General features: G+C 40.7%; 1 protein-coding gene across 1 annotated transcript in view; it reads left to right on the top strand.

Moving 5' to 3' along the window:
* Positions 1-13,743, top strand: part of fnbp1a (formin binding protein 1a) — a 43,126-nt gene extending 29,383 nt beyond the window's left edge. Inside the window, exons 13-19 of the mRNA XM_028579233.1 lie at positions 1,511-1,620; positions 1,962-2,094; positions 4,285-4,431; positions 9,057-9,118; positions 10,283-10,419; positions 10,984-11,142; positions 13,079-13,743. Coding sequence (XP_028435034.1) covers positions 1,511-1,620; positions 1,962-2,094; positions 4,285-4,431; positions 9,057-9,118; positions 10,283-10,419; positions 10,984-11,142; positions 13,079-13,107 — 777 coding nt within the window. The 3' untranslated portion in view covers positions 13,108-13,743. The remainder of the gene's footprint in view (positions 1-1,510; positions 1,621-1,961; positions 2,095-4,284; positions 4,432-9,056; positions 9,119-10,282; positions 10,420-10,983; positions 11,143-13,078) is intronic.
* The last annotated feature ends 362 nt before the right edge of the window (positions 13,744-14,105 follow it).

The following is a 14,105-nucleotide window of genomic DNA, read 5'->3' as shown; positions in this document are numbered from 1 at the left end:
AAATCATCACCGAGTGCAAAATTACCTTAATATACATAAACAGGTGGCTTATATGTTATACAAGTATAGCAAAATGATTAAAACTTTTGTAATGCTCGGTCGCTGTCGCGTCTTCGGCCGCCATTATCGAAAGACTTTAAACTTTTGTTAGCTCCGCCCCTTCCGCTACGTAGCAAAGATGGCGACCGTTGAGTGTTGGAAGTGTCCATTGATCCACACTCAACTTTTTCACCGTTATGAGTGCACCATCCGGGTACTTGTAGTGCACTGCATTTACCACACTTTGACGAGTGAAATTTTGAGTGCACTCAAATAGTTAGTATAAGTACAGAAGTGCGCGATTTGAGACAAACCATATGTTTACCAAAACAATGCAAACATGTCTCAAAATCAAATAATTCTTCCAAAACACTAACACATGTTCTCTTCCAGCCAGAACATTTAGTCAATCATAGCCCAATGTCATAAAAACACTAACATCAGATGGAATTACAGAAACTACATTACATTATACAGCAATAATAAGCAATAGTGATTGTATTGATCATAGATTGTGTTTTGCACTGCAATTTCTCTTGAAGCCTCTACATTTAGTTTTGTTGGGTTTAGTAAACGTATGCATTTTGTTTCTTTTGCTGCAAAAAATTCCATGCAAAAAATGAATGACCCATCTCAGAATAGCTTTATAGAATGTACGGTTTATGAAAAACAGAAGACAGAGACAGAATTGTCCTGGTACTCCTCTTCCTCTCCCTCGTGCAGGAATGTTTCTTACTTTCTTTGTGTTCATCTATATTGTTCCTTTTCCACACAAAATCAGCCCAAATAGGACTCTTTTACTGTATGTACTACTGTAACATATGGTCATGTGATTCAAAGGACCTCAACTGCTGAGTGCGTTTCCTAGATGTCAATCAGCTGTGATCGATCTATTTGCATAACTTTAATCAGCTGTTTCTCAGTAGCAGTGGAACAGTATCCAGGATATATATTTGTGTTTATTTGTGAACAGCTGTTCACTTTGACTTTAGCTTATAAGGTTAGGTTTAGAACATGATGTTATCTGTTCTGACTTACAGAGTGAAAGTATTTGTGAATTTGGCAGTGCATAGCCATTGTGTAGGGTCTTGGTTGAGCTTGTTTGTAAAACATGTTCAAGCATTTTAAATTTGTGTTAACTGTATGCAATTTGTGTCAAAGCAACAATAAATGTGTTAATTGTATAGCCTACACAGACAGATGTTGTTCTAACTGTGTTGAGGGTTTATGAAAGTTGTCATAGCAATCGTAAAAAACTGTAACTGAGTTACCACTGGAGTACATCCAGTCTCAGCCACCACTGGAGCTTTAATCACTGGACACACACCCCTTTAAACACTCCTTTGGGATTACTCACAAGTTAAATATGAACAATCACAAAATGAATCGCGATTAAATATTTTAATCGATTGACAGCCCTAATTATAATATAATATAATAATAATGTAACATTGATAACAAACTGTTTCAGGGCTCTGGTCCTGCAGACTGCAGTCATCTTCCTCCTGAACAGAGAAGAAAGAAACTTCAAACCAGAATCAACAACATCAACGAGGAGATCCAGAGAGAGAGAGAGCAGAGGTACACACACACACACACACACACACACACACACACACACACACACAGACATACACACAGACACAGACATACACACACACAGACATACACACAGACACAGACATACACTCAGACACAGACATACACACACACATATACACACACACACACACACACACACACATACACACACACAGACATACACACACACACATACACACACATACACACATGGTCTGTTATACAGAAGTACTACATAATTGACTAATCAGAATCAAGTATTCATCCCAGCCATGTATTAAATGTATTTATAATAATATTACCAATAAAAGTAGCGTTCCGTATTTGTATTCTTTTGTCAGAGATGCTCTGTTGAAAATGAGGGAGGTGTATGAACGTAGTCCTCAGATGGGCGACGCCGGCAGTCTGGAGCCTCGACTGGAGGAAGTGAAGCAGAGTCTGCAGAGACTGGACGACGAGCTCAGGAGGAATCAGGTCTATTCTTACCAACATCTTTTAACATATCTGAATACAAGATTACTCAGTTCAGTGGAGCTGCTCGCCTCAGTTTCTCCCGCTGGTCCAGAGACTTTACATTTTGGTGACAACGTTTTAAATGGCTTGTCTTGGTTCATGGGAATTTTTCAAATATTAGCTGCAATACCGTGAGTGGACACTTGCCAAATTGGCTGCCAGGCAGAGACACTTCCTGAGGGCCTGCTGTAAACCAAACTACAGTCTTTGTTTCCAATATTTAGTGGTTAGAAAGCTCCTGTGTCACATACATAGTGTTTAACATCTCTGAGGAACAGCTGGATCTCCTCTCATCTCTTTCTTCTAAAATGCAACATTAGCTTGGAGATTAATTTTACCTGTTGGGCCACAGACTAAAGAAAAGGACACCACTCAACTAGCATTCAGTCTGACCGGCAGAGACATGTTGCTGTTCCTAACGCTAGATTTGGTTGATCAAAGAGACTAGCAAAGCAACACAGGACAGAGAATGAGACAGCAGAGACCACAGATAGCTCGGACCTCTGTGTTTACCCAGATATCTTTAAAATGTATACTTAGGACTGAAAATGACAACAGAAAGAAACTAAACTTAACACAAAAAGTAAGGAAATTTGTGTTTGGTAGATGATTTCTCTGTGTTAACAATGCTTTTTGGCAATAAATCTTGTGGGGGCGAGCGTGGTCATCTAGGAGGATAGAGTTCGGTCCCAGACTGTGGAGATACGGGGTTGCCACTGGTTGCAGAATCTCATCTCTATATCTCTCTGCATTGAGATTGCCTCCAATGATGACAAGCCTTGTTTTTCCAGTGAGGGAGATGCTGCCCCACACCATCACACTGCCTCCACCAAAAGGTGTTACTCTATCGGTGCAGCAATCCGCATAGTGTTCTCCTTGTCTTCTCCACACTTTGACCCTACGATCCAAAGGATCCATAGGCAGAATCTGGACTCCTCACTGAACATAACGTTCCTCCACATGTTCAGGGTCCAGTGCACGTGTTGCTGACACCAGCGCAAACAGGCCTGATGGTGAAGGGCAGTCATGACAGGACTCCTGCTGTTTGTGCCAGAGTGACCAACACAAGCACGTTGGCTGACTTGCGACAGATGCTGGTTGAAGAATGGGATGCCATCCCACAGCAGTGTGTGACCAGGCGGGTGACCAGCATGAGGAGGAGGTGCCAGGCTGTTGTGGCTGTGTATGGTTCTTCCACACCCTACTCAGGCTCCTTGTGTGAAATGAATACATTGTTAAATTGCCAACATGTCTTGTTTCTTCAAACTTCAATCATCCAATCCACCAAACACCAAACGAGTCCATGGCAGAATAAACTGTTTGACATTGGCAGAGAAGATTTGGCAAATTTTTCATGGGTGCAACCCACATACTCAGCGCTGCTGCTCATCCCACAAATTCATGTTCCTTACAAATGGGGCACCATGTGAAAGGGAACTAAACAGGCTTTCCAACGGTATAAGATTTATTGGCAAAAAGCATTGTTACCACAGAGAAATCATCTACCAAACACAAATTTCCTTACTTTTTGTGCTAAGTTTAGTTTGCTGATTTCACATATCTCCACAATTCAAGTCAACGGCCAGTTGTTTACAGGAAGTAACTGTTGTGTTAGCGTGACGTAGCGCTAACACAACATTATCTTTCCTGTAGTCTATGCTGTAAATACTCTGACAGGCTGTGACACCACTACAAATTAATGAGATGGTTAGGAACCAATCAGATGGGAGCTACCCATTTTATAATGTTTGTTAAAGTGTTTATTAAAGTATGTGTGTCTCTCTCTGTGTGTGTATGTGTGTCTGTGTGTGTGTGTCTGTATGTGTGTGTGTATTGTGTGTGTGTCTGTGTGTGTGTTTGTGTTTCTATGTCTGTGTCTGTGTGTGTGTGTGTGTGTTTGTGTGTGTGTGTGTGTGTGTGCCTGTGTGTGTGTGTGTTTTGCCTGTGTGTGTGTGTGTGTGTGTGTGTGTTTATGTTTCTATGTCTGTGTCTGTGTGTGTTTGTTTTTGTGTCTGTGTGTGTGTGTGTGTTTGTGTGTCTGTGTGTTTGTGTGTGTGTGTGTGTGTGTGCCTGTGTGTGCCTGTGTGTGTATGTGTGTTTGCCTGTGTGTGTGTGTGTGTGTGTGTGTGTGTGTGTATGTGTGTATGTGTGGCGTGGCTGTCAGAGGCCGACAGCAGACTCTCTGATCACAGCAGTAGAAGACAGAGTGGAGGTTGTGGGTTAAATTCCCAGGCGATGATGCCAGGCAGCAGTAGCCTGAAAACAGCTGGACAACCGCAGTCCAGCCAGCAGAGAGAGGTACTGATTACTGATTAATAATTATTGATTATTGTTTATTAACAGTCTGAAATGGTGGATGCTAGATCTCATCCGTGTCAACATCAACACTTAAAGCTTCAACAGCAACAACAGACGTTACTGCAGAGTTCATATTTTACACTCCCCACATTACACTACATATTTATTATTAGGGGTCCAAGCCCGAGGGGGCATGGGAACGGCGTGTTGCAAGGCAACGCAGTTCACGTCTCCAACGGAGCGTGGAACCCTATTGTTTTTCTACTGATTTTTCTTCTTCTTCTTACTTATTATTATTCTTCTCCGCCTAAAACCCGACTGCAGCCTAAACCGTACATAGTGGGGAGTTGCCATTTTCAGGACTGGTCCAAAACTCCGCAAGGACCTCAGGCGCAAAAATTGACCCACTTGCACCTAGGTGGCGCTATAGCAGAAACAAACGCGTTTGGCCCTATAACTTCCACACCGTACATCCGACAGTCAAAAACCATACATCGACGCGTTCACTGGATCCAACTGAATCACATGATATAGGCCACGCCCATTTCCGCCTAGACTTTTATGCGTGAAAAATCGCGATTTATCAAAAACGTACTTTTTCGAACTCCTCCTAGACCGTGTGACCGATCTGCACGAAACTTGGAACGTAGCATCTCCCGACTGACCTGACAAAAATTTATGGAAAGAATTATTGTACGATAAAAATTGCGCATATAACGCACAAACTAATTTGTGTAGCTAACTATGAAAACACCAACTTTGCCATATCTCAGCCAAAATAAATGCTATCAACACCAAACTTTAGATTCTTCTTTGCCATGACCCTCTGGAAGTGCCCCATGCGTTTTACGAAAATTGGTCAACAGGGGGCGCTACAAATACAAAAAGTTTATATCTCATGAACGGCTCATCCAATTTATACAAGATTTGATGGGTACCATCTAGGGCCAATCCTGAGGCCAACCCTAGAGTGGGGTACTGACGGGTCAAAGTGGGCGTGGCCTATGGGACCCAAGGCGACCATAGTCTAGATATACCACTTACACTAATGTGAACAACTTTAAATTTACAGGGTAGGTGGACAATGGGCAATGGACCACACCTACCAAAAATTACACATGTGGACCACTAGTTGGCGCTATAATGGATTTTTGTCTTTAACTCCCACATTACACATGTCACATTGAAAATTCTTACATGGACGTGTTCCCTGGATCCAACTGAATTACGTCATATAGGCCACACCCATTCCAGCTTAACAGTTTTTTCGCAATATCGCACAATGCGCAAAACCAACTTTTTCAAACTCGTCCTAGACCGTGAGGCCGATCTGCACGAAACGTTGTACATATCATCTCCAGATCGAGCTGACCAAAACTTATGGAAAGAATTTTGCTACAATAAAGTGTGTGCATTTGACGACCAAACAAATTTTACTAGCTAGATACCACACACATCATATCATATCTCGGCCAAATTAAATTTTCTTAATTTCCCACGAAGCTCATCTCCAATCCTATCTGTATTTGTGAGAATAGTTGAAAGCCTACTTTACAGCTTTATTATCGAGTTAATAGGCGCATGCGTTCGTCTCGTCTGCTGTCCATTTCCTAAGGTTCTGAAATGCAAACAACTTTTGACTATTTTTTTTTTTTAAACGACGTGTGCCGTTGAGCACCCTCGGAGGAAAACATCAATCGGCACCTATGACACCATTTACAAAAACCTGACCACCTCCCCTGCTCTTCCAACCACCACACCTGCCTCCACCCACTCAGTCACTCTCTCATTTCTCTCTGCTGTCCCCTGTGGTCAGGGGGGTTAAGAAGTTTTTTTATAGTAGAGAATTGTTAAAGGTAGTCTGTACATGCATGGAGAGGCACTGTTAACCGCTACATTTTCAACAGCAGAGTACTGCAGACCTCGTGCATCAAACCTCTCAATATTCACCAACGTTCGCCCCCCCCCCACGTAATGCTTCGGGTCCCGCATTGGCGCAGCTTCCCGGGTCATCGGGGGCGACTTGCGCGGCTCCCAGGGGCGTCGGGGACGACTGGCGTCGGAGGCTTGGGCCCCATCATAACTGCTTGCAGTTCTAGTTATTATTATTATTATTATTATTATTATTATTATTATTATCACCACATAGCTGCTGCAAGGGTCCAGTTGTGTAGTAGTAGTCATAGTTATGGAGTATTTATTAGTGAGTAATAGCTGTAGAAAGGGTCCAGTTGTGTAGTTATAGTTATGGAGTATTTATTAGCGATTAATAACTGTAGAAAGGGTCCAGTTGTGTAGTAATAGTTATGGAGTATTTATTAGTGAGTATAGCTGTAGAAAGGGTCCAGTTGTGTAGTTATAGTTATGGAGTATTTATTAGTGATTAATAGCTGTAGAAACTGTCCAGTTGTGTAGTAATAGTTATGGAGTATTTATTAGTGAGTAATAGCTGTAGAAAGGGTCCAGTTGTGTAGTAATAGTTATGAAGTATTTATTAGTGATTAATAGCTGTAGAAAGGGTCCAGTTGTGTAGTAGTAATAGTTATGGAGTATTTATTAGTGAGTAATAGCTGTAGAAAGGGTCCAGTTGTGTAGTTATAGTTATGGAGTATTTATTAGTGATTATTAGCTGTAGAAAGGGTCCAGTTGTGTAGTAGTAGTAATAGTTATGGAGTATTTATTAATGTGTAATAGCTGTAGAAAGGGTCCAGTTGTGTAGTAGTAATAGTTATGGAGTATTTATTAGTGAGTAATAGCTGTAGAAAGGGTCCAGTTGTGTAGTTATAGTTATGGAGTATTTATTAGTGATTATTAGCTGTAGAAAGGGTCCAGTTGTGTAGTAGTAATAGTTATGGAGTATTTATTAGTGATTAATAGCTATAGAAAGGGTCCAGTTGTGTAGTAGTAGTAATAGTTATGGAGTATTTATTAATGTGTAATAGCTGTAGAAAGGGTCCAGTTGTGTAGTAGTAATAGTTATGGAGTATTTATTAGTGAGTAATAGCTGTAGAAAGGGTCCAGTTGTGTAGTTATAGTTATGGAGTATTTATTAGTGATTATTAGCTGTAGAAAGGGTCCAGTTGTGTAGTAGTAATAGTTATGGAGTATTTATTAGTGATTAATAGCTATAGAAAGGGTCCAGTTGTGTAGTTATAGTTATGGAGTATTTATTAGTGATTATTAGCTGTAGAAAGGGTCCAGTTGTGTAGTAGTAATAGTTATGGAGTATTTATTAGTGAGTAATAGCTGTAGAAAGGGTCCAGTTGTGTAGTAGTAATAGTTATGGAGTATTTATTAGTGATTAATAGCTATAGAAAGGGTCCAGTTGTGTAGTAGTAGTAATAATTATGGAGTATTTATTAGTGATTAATAGCTGTAGAAAGGGTCCAGTTGTGTAGTAGTAATAGTTATGGAGTATTTATTAGTAGAAAGGGTCCAGTTGTTTAGTAATAGTTATGGAGTATTTATTAGTGAGTAATAGCTGTAGAAAGAGTCCAGTTGTGTAGTTATAGTTATGGAGTATTTATTAGTGAGTAATAGCTGTAGAAAGGGTCCAGTTGTGTAGTAATAGTTATGGAGTATTTATTAGTGAGTAATAGCTGTAGAAAGGGTCCAGTTCTGTAGTTATAGTCATGGAGTATTTATTAGTGAGTAATAGCTGTAGAAAGGGTCCAGTTGTGTAGTAGTAGTAGTAGTTATGGAGTATTTATTAGTGATTAATAGCTATAGAAAGGGTCCACTTGTGTAGTAGTAATAGTTATGGAGTATTTATTAGTAGAAAGGGTCCAGTTGTTTAGTAATAGTTATGGAGTATTTATTAGTGAGTAATAGCTGTAGAAAGAGTCCAGTTGTGTAGTTATAGTTATGGATTATTTATTAGTGAGTAATAGCTGTAGAAAGGGTCCAGTTGTGTAGTAATAGTTATGGAGTATTTATTAGTAGAAAGGGTCCAGTTGTTTAGTAATAGTTATGGAGTATTTATTAGTGAGTAATAGCTGTAGAAAGGGTCCAGTTCTGTAGTTATAGTCATGGAGTATTTATTAGTGAGTAATAGCTGTAGAAAGGGTCCAGTTGTGTAGTAGTAGTAGTAGTTATGGAGTATTTATTAGTGATTAATAGCTGTAGAAAGTGTCCAGTTGTGTAGTTATAGTTATGGAGTATTTATTAGTGATTAATAACTGTAGAAACGGTCCAGTTGTGTAGTTATAGTTATGGAGTATTTATTAGTGATTAATAACTATAGAAAGAGTCCAGGTGTGTAGTAGTTATAGTTATGGAGTATTTATTAGTGATTAATAGCTGTAGAAAGGGTCCAGTTGTGTAGTTATAGTTATGGAGTTTTTATTAGTGATTAATAACTGTAGAAAGGGTCCAGTTGTGTAGTTATAGTTATGGAGTATTTATTAGCGATTAATAACTGTAGAAAGGGTCCAGTTGTGTAGTTATAGTTATGGAGTATTTATTAGCGATTAATAACTGTAGAAAGAGTCCAGTTGTGTAGTTATAGTTATGGAGTATTTGTTAGTAATTAATAACTGTAGAAAGGGTCCAGTTGTGTAGTTATAGTTATGGAGTATTTATTAGTGATTAATAACTGTAGAAAGGGTCTCTACACTCTGTTACAGTCAGTTTTTGGCTGGAATGACAGACAGGAAGCAAGAAGTGTTGACGGTGACTCAGTCGATCGGTGATCTAGGATCTACCAAATTCATCTGGGAGACTGATTAAATGTTCATAAACTAACCAACTTCTCTCTCTCTCTCTTACCACCTGTCTGTCTCTCTCTCTCTCTACCTGTCTCTATCTATTTACCTGTCTGTCTCTCTCTCTTTTCACCTGTCTCTCTCTGCCTGTCTGTCTCTCTCTGTACCTGTCTCTCTCTCTTTTCACCTCTCTCTTTCCACCTGTCTGTCTGTCTCTACCTGTCTCTCTCTACCTGTCTCTCTCTACCTATCTGTCTCTCTATACCTTTCTCTCTCGACCTGTCTGTCTCTCTACCTCTCTCTCTCTACCTTTCTCTCTCTCTGCCTATCTGTCTCTCTATACCTTTCTCTCTCTCTACCTGTCTGTCTCTCTACCTGTCTCTCTCTCTACCTTTCTCTCTCTACCTGTCCGTCTCTCTCTACCTTTCTCTCTCTCTACCTGTCTGTCTCTCTACCTGTCTCTCTCTCTACCTTTCTCTCTCTACCTGTCTGTCTCTCGCTACCTGTCTCTCTCTCCATGTCTGTTTCTCTCTACCTATCTGTCTTTAATTGTCTCTCTCTCTCCCTGTCTCCCTCTACCTGTCGGTCTCTCTACCTGTCTGTCTCTCACTACCTGTCTCTCTCTACCTATCTGTCTCTCTCGCTGTACCTTTCTCACTCGCTACCTGTCTGTCTCTCTACCTGTCTCTCTCTCGCTCTCTACCTATCTGTCTCTCTCTCCACATGTCTGTTTCTCTACCTGTCTGTCTCTACTTATCTGTCTGTCTCTCTACCTGTCTCTCTCTACCTGTCTCTGTCTACGTGTCTCTCTCTCTCTACCTATGTCTCTCCGCCTGTGTCTCTCTCTCTACCTGTCTGTCTCTCTACCGGTCTCTCTCTACCTGTCTGTCTGTCTCCCTCTACCTGTCTCTCTACCTGTCTCTCTGCCTACCTGTCTGTCTCTCTCTACCTGTCTCTCTCTCTACCAATCTGTCTCTCTCTCTACCTATTTGTCTCTCTATCTATCTCTACCTATCTGTCTCTCTACCTGTCTGTCTCTCTACCTGTCTCTCTCTATCTATCTCTCTCCACCTGTCTCTCTCTCTACCTGTCTGACTCTCTACCGGTCTCTCTCTACCTGTCTCTCTACCTACCTGTCTGTCTCTCAGTCCTGATGGCAGCTACACTGAAGACCACAGTGCAGAGCTTCACTTTAAGTCTCGTAGTTCAGAGTTTGACGATGACTTTGATGATGAAGAACCGTTACCAAGTATCGGCACCTGCAAGTCCCTCTACCCGTTCCAAGGTACATTTACTCAAAGTATACATATATATATATATATATATATATATATATATATATATATATATATATATAAACTATTACTACCTAACTCTACCCATTATAAACATACCATTGTTATAAAACTTCTACTGTCTTTGGTTTTAACATGTTTTATCTGTATGAACATTTTTTATGTGTCTGAAGGTATGAACATGTTTTATGAGTCTGAAGGTATGAACATGTTTCATGTGTCTGAAGGTATGAACATGTTTTATGTGTCTGAAGGTATGAACATGTTTTATGAGTCTGAAGGTATGAACATGTTTTATGAGTCTGAAGATATGAACATGTTTTATGAGTCTGAAGGTATGAACATGTTTTATGAGTCTGAAGGTATGAACATGTTTCATGTGTCTGAAGGTATGAACATGTTTCATGTGTCTGAAGGTATGAACATGTTTTATGAGTCTGAAGGTATGAACATGTTTTATGTGTCTGAAGGTATGAACATGTTTCATGTGTCTGAAGGTATGAACATGCTTTATGAGTCTGAAGGTATGAACATGTTGTTTCTTGTGTCTTTAGGTCAGAATGAAGGCACCCTGTCGATGGTGGAGGGGGAACTACTTTCTGTGGTGGAAGAGGATAAAGGAGACGGTTGGACCAGAGTGCGGAGGAACCTGGAGGAGGAGGGATATGTCCCCACCTCCTACATCAAAGTCTTCCTGGACGCCAGCGCCAAAGGTGCTATGACCTACATATGACCTTCACACAACCTTTAATGACCTCACTTAGACCTTTAATGACCTTTAAGTGACCTCTACATGACCTGTACGACCGTCGACCTCTGAATGTCAACACGTTGGTTGCTATGGAAACGTATATGTGCTCTGCCTGTCTGTTGTGTTTTTGACACGCCGAGAAGATGGGCGGGGAGCGCCCGTCGCCATAGTTTTTGCTACTTGTCAGCCTTTTTGGAAACGTGTCGGAGGAATCCCTCTGATTGGCTGCTCTGTTTAAGGGAATTAGTGCACGAGAAGGAAAAGGAAGTGAGGAAAGCAAACAAAGGACACAGAAGGCTCTTCTCGTCTGATTAATACAACACCCAGAGCTGTCAGAGCTGGACACATGGACGTTTGAATTTTCCGTCTGAAAAACACATTCAGTCTATTTCTATAAAATGATGTTCATAAGACGGCAAACATACAGCGAGATACAGAACTACTACTACTGTAGGTGTATACATTTCAACATAAACATGACTTTTAAAAGATCTACATACCGACACATTACAAAATCTAATATTACAATAATGTCCTATACCGTGGAACTTAAAATAAAGACAGTAGTCTGCACTGAGAACTGAGACCCCTCTACATAAGTCAGCTGTAACAGCTTCATGTGTCATTCAAATGCTCTCGTCACAGCGTAGGAAATCACAGTGCTCTCCCTGGAAGAGTGACAATGTGGTTCGACCCATTTTCTGTAAACAGTGCAGCATGAAGGCATGTTGGGTAGAAGTAGCAAGCTAACATTAGCTAACCAGCCAGCGGCGACAGGGAGCCACTTGGCTCCTCTGCCCCCCCAACTGTAGGGAGACTTCCTTTGCCAAGAGAAGGGATGACAGCCTGGGGGGGTCCAGTCCGGTTAGGGTTAGCTGTGGTCTCAGCGGGGGTGAAGCAGAGCAACACAAGGCTCCGTGCTGCTGTTGCTGATTCGGGGAAAAGGCTGTTTAGATTTCAAAATCATAGCAACTCTTATACAACAATGACAATAATTTATTTTATTTATGGCTGCCTTTCACATAAAAAACAATGATTAAAAACTTATCAAAGTTTTTAATTTAAAACAAAGAACTAAATAATCAATTATTTTATATGTTTGCTTGGTCTATGAAGTGCCAAAAGTAAAACATGTCCATCTCAGTGTCTGAATCCAAGGTAATGTATGAAATATCTGAAAGATATTCACTTTACGGCGATTTGAATCAGAGTGAACCGAAAATATTGTTGATTATAAATTAACTTTAAGAAGAGATCTGATATAAATACCAACTCATAAAAACATTGGCCGAGCTTCAATTCAAACTTGAAACTGTCATTTGTCTTTTTATTATTTCTATTAAACACGTGTTAGTGTCTTATGAATATCATTCAGTTTCAACACTATGATCTGAGGCCTAGTTGTGGTCAAGTGTCACTCTGACCACCAGCTCTAACATATCTACCTGTCTGTCTTTCTCTACCTGTCTCTCACCCTATCTTTCTACCTGTCTCTCTCACTCTCTCTCTCCCTGTCTCTCTCCCTCTCTTTCTACCTGTCTGTCTTTCTCTACCTGTCTCTCCCTATCTTTCTACCTGTCTCTCTCTCTACTTGTCTCTCTACCTGTCTTTCTCTACCTGTCTCTCTCCTTCTCTCTCTCCCTGTCTTTCTCTACCTGTCTTTCTCTACCTGTATCTCGGTCTTTCCCTACCTGTCTATCTCCTTCTCTTTTTACCTGTCTCTCTCCCTGTCTCTCTACCTGTCTTTCTCTACCTGTCTCTTCCTCTCTCTCTTGCTCTCCCTGTCTCTTTCTCTACCTGTCTCTCTCCCTGTCTTTCTCCCTCTCTTTCTACCTGTCTCTCTACCTGTCTCTCTCCCTCTCTTTCTACCTGTCTCTCTCTCTGTCTGTATCTTGTAGGCTTTGTGCAGAGTAGTCGGCTAGTCTAGCACAGTAATCGACCAGTGAGGACGTCTCGCCACAGGAAGTGATGTAACGGAAAGAGCTGCGAGGAAGTCCTGGGCCACGTTCAGCCCCGACAAAACGTAGCAGCACGTTTATTTAAACTGTAACGGGGGTGCGTTGATCATCCTGCTGTGAGCGATCTGCCTTTTTATCCCCACGAGTTTACAGACACGTCTCTGCTGATTGGCTATCAGCTGGGATACAGCCAATACACCAGAGACACGCCCACCAAACCAGAGAAAACAGAACTCAGATCTGTTTCACATCGTTCAGAGGAAACATGTCGTTCAACCAGGAAACCGTAGCAACACGGTGCACACTGTTTAGAGATTGAACGTTCCCCTGGAGCAGCTTCATAGAGAGGGGAAGTCCCGCCCCTTCCTGTGTCCACCATGGGACTTTATTTCAGTAAAAATGTGTCTGGTAGTAAACGGGGAGAGACAGATCGTCTTTAGATCCTGTTTGAGTTGAGCCATTAATGCTGCATTATGCTTGTCAGTTTAAAGATCATTTATCAAGTGAAGAAAGTTCCGTGTTCACTACCGGACACATTTTTACTAAATATGGAAGGGATTTCTATTGGATAGATTAACTTTTCAGATATCATCTGCCAATCAGATGACAGACTACTGTCAATACAAGATGGAGAAAAGGTGCTGGTGACAGATAAATCCATCACAGATAAGATATTAGACAGACCCATTAGTCTGACCCATATCTTTATTTACTGTTGATCCAATTTAATAACCATTAACTTTATTTCATGTTTGAGCCTAAAATGATGAATTCAAGTTTGTTTTGTTTTAAACTTGTTCTTATGAAAAGTTTCTTTAATTTATCAGTTCAAATGTTTTTTCTCATTCTCTGACCTCAGATCAGTTTACCGGCTGTTTTAAATAAAATATTAAACTCAAAATGTAAAAACTTAAAAGTGAATGTTTGTAAACATGTGTTCTTGAAAAGTAATGGTGGACGATTCATC

This window comes from Perca flavescens, chromosome 5 (assembly GCF_004354835.1).
Source record: "Perca flavescens isolate YP-PL-M2 chromosome 5, PFLA_1.0, whole genome shotgun sequence".
Taxonomy (NCBI): Eukaryota; Metazoa; Chordata; class Actinopteri; order Perciformes; family Percidae; genus Perca; species Perca flavescens.
Note: the sequence above shows the minus strand (reverse complement) of the source record. Positions and strands in the feature narration are given on the sequence as shown.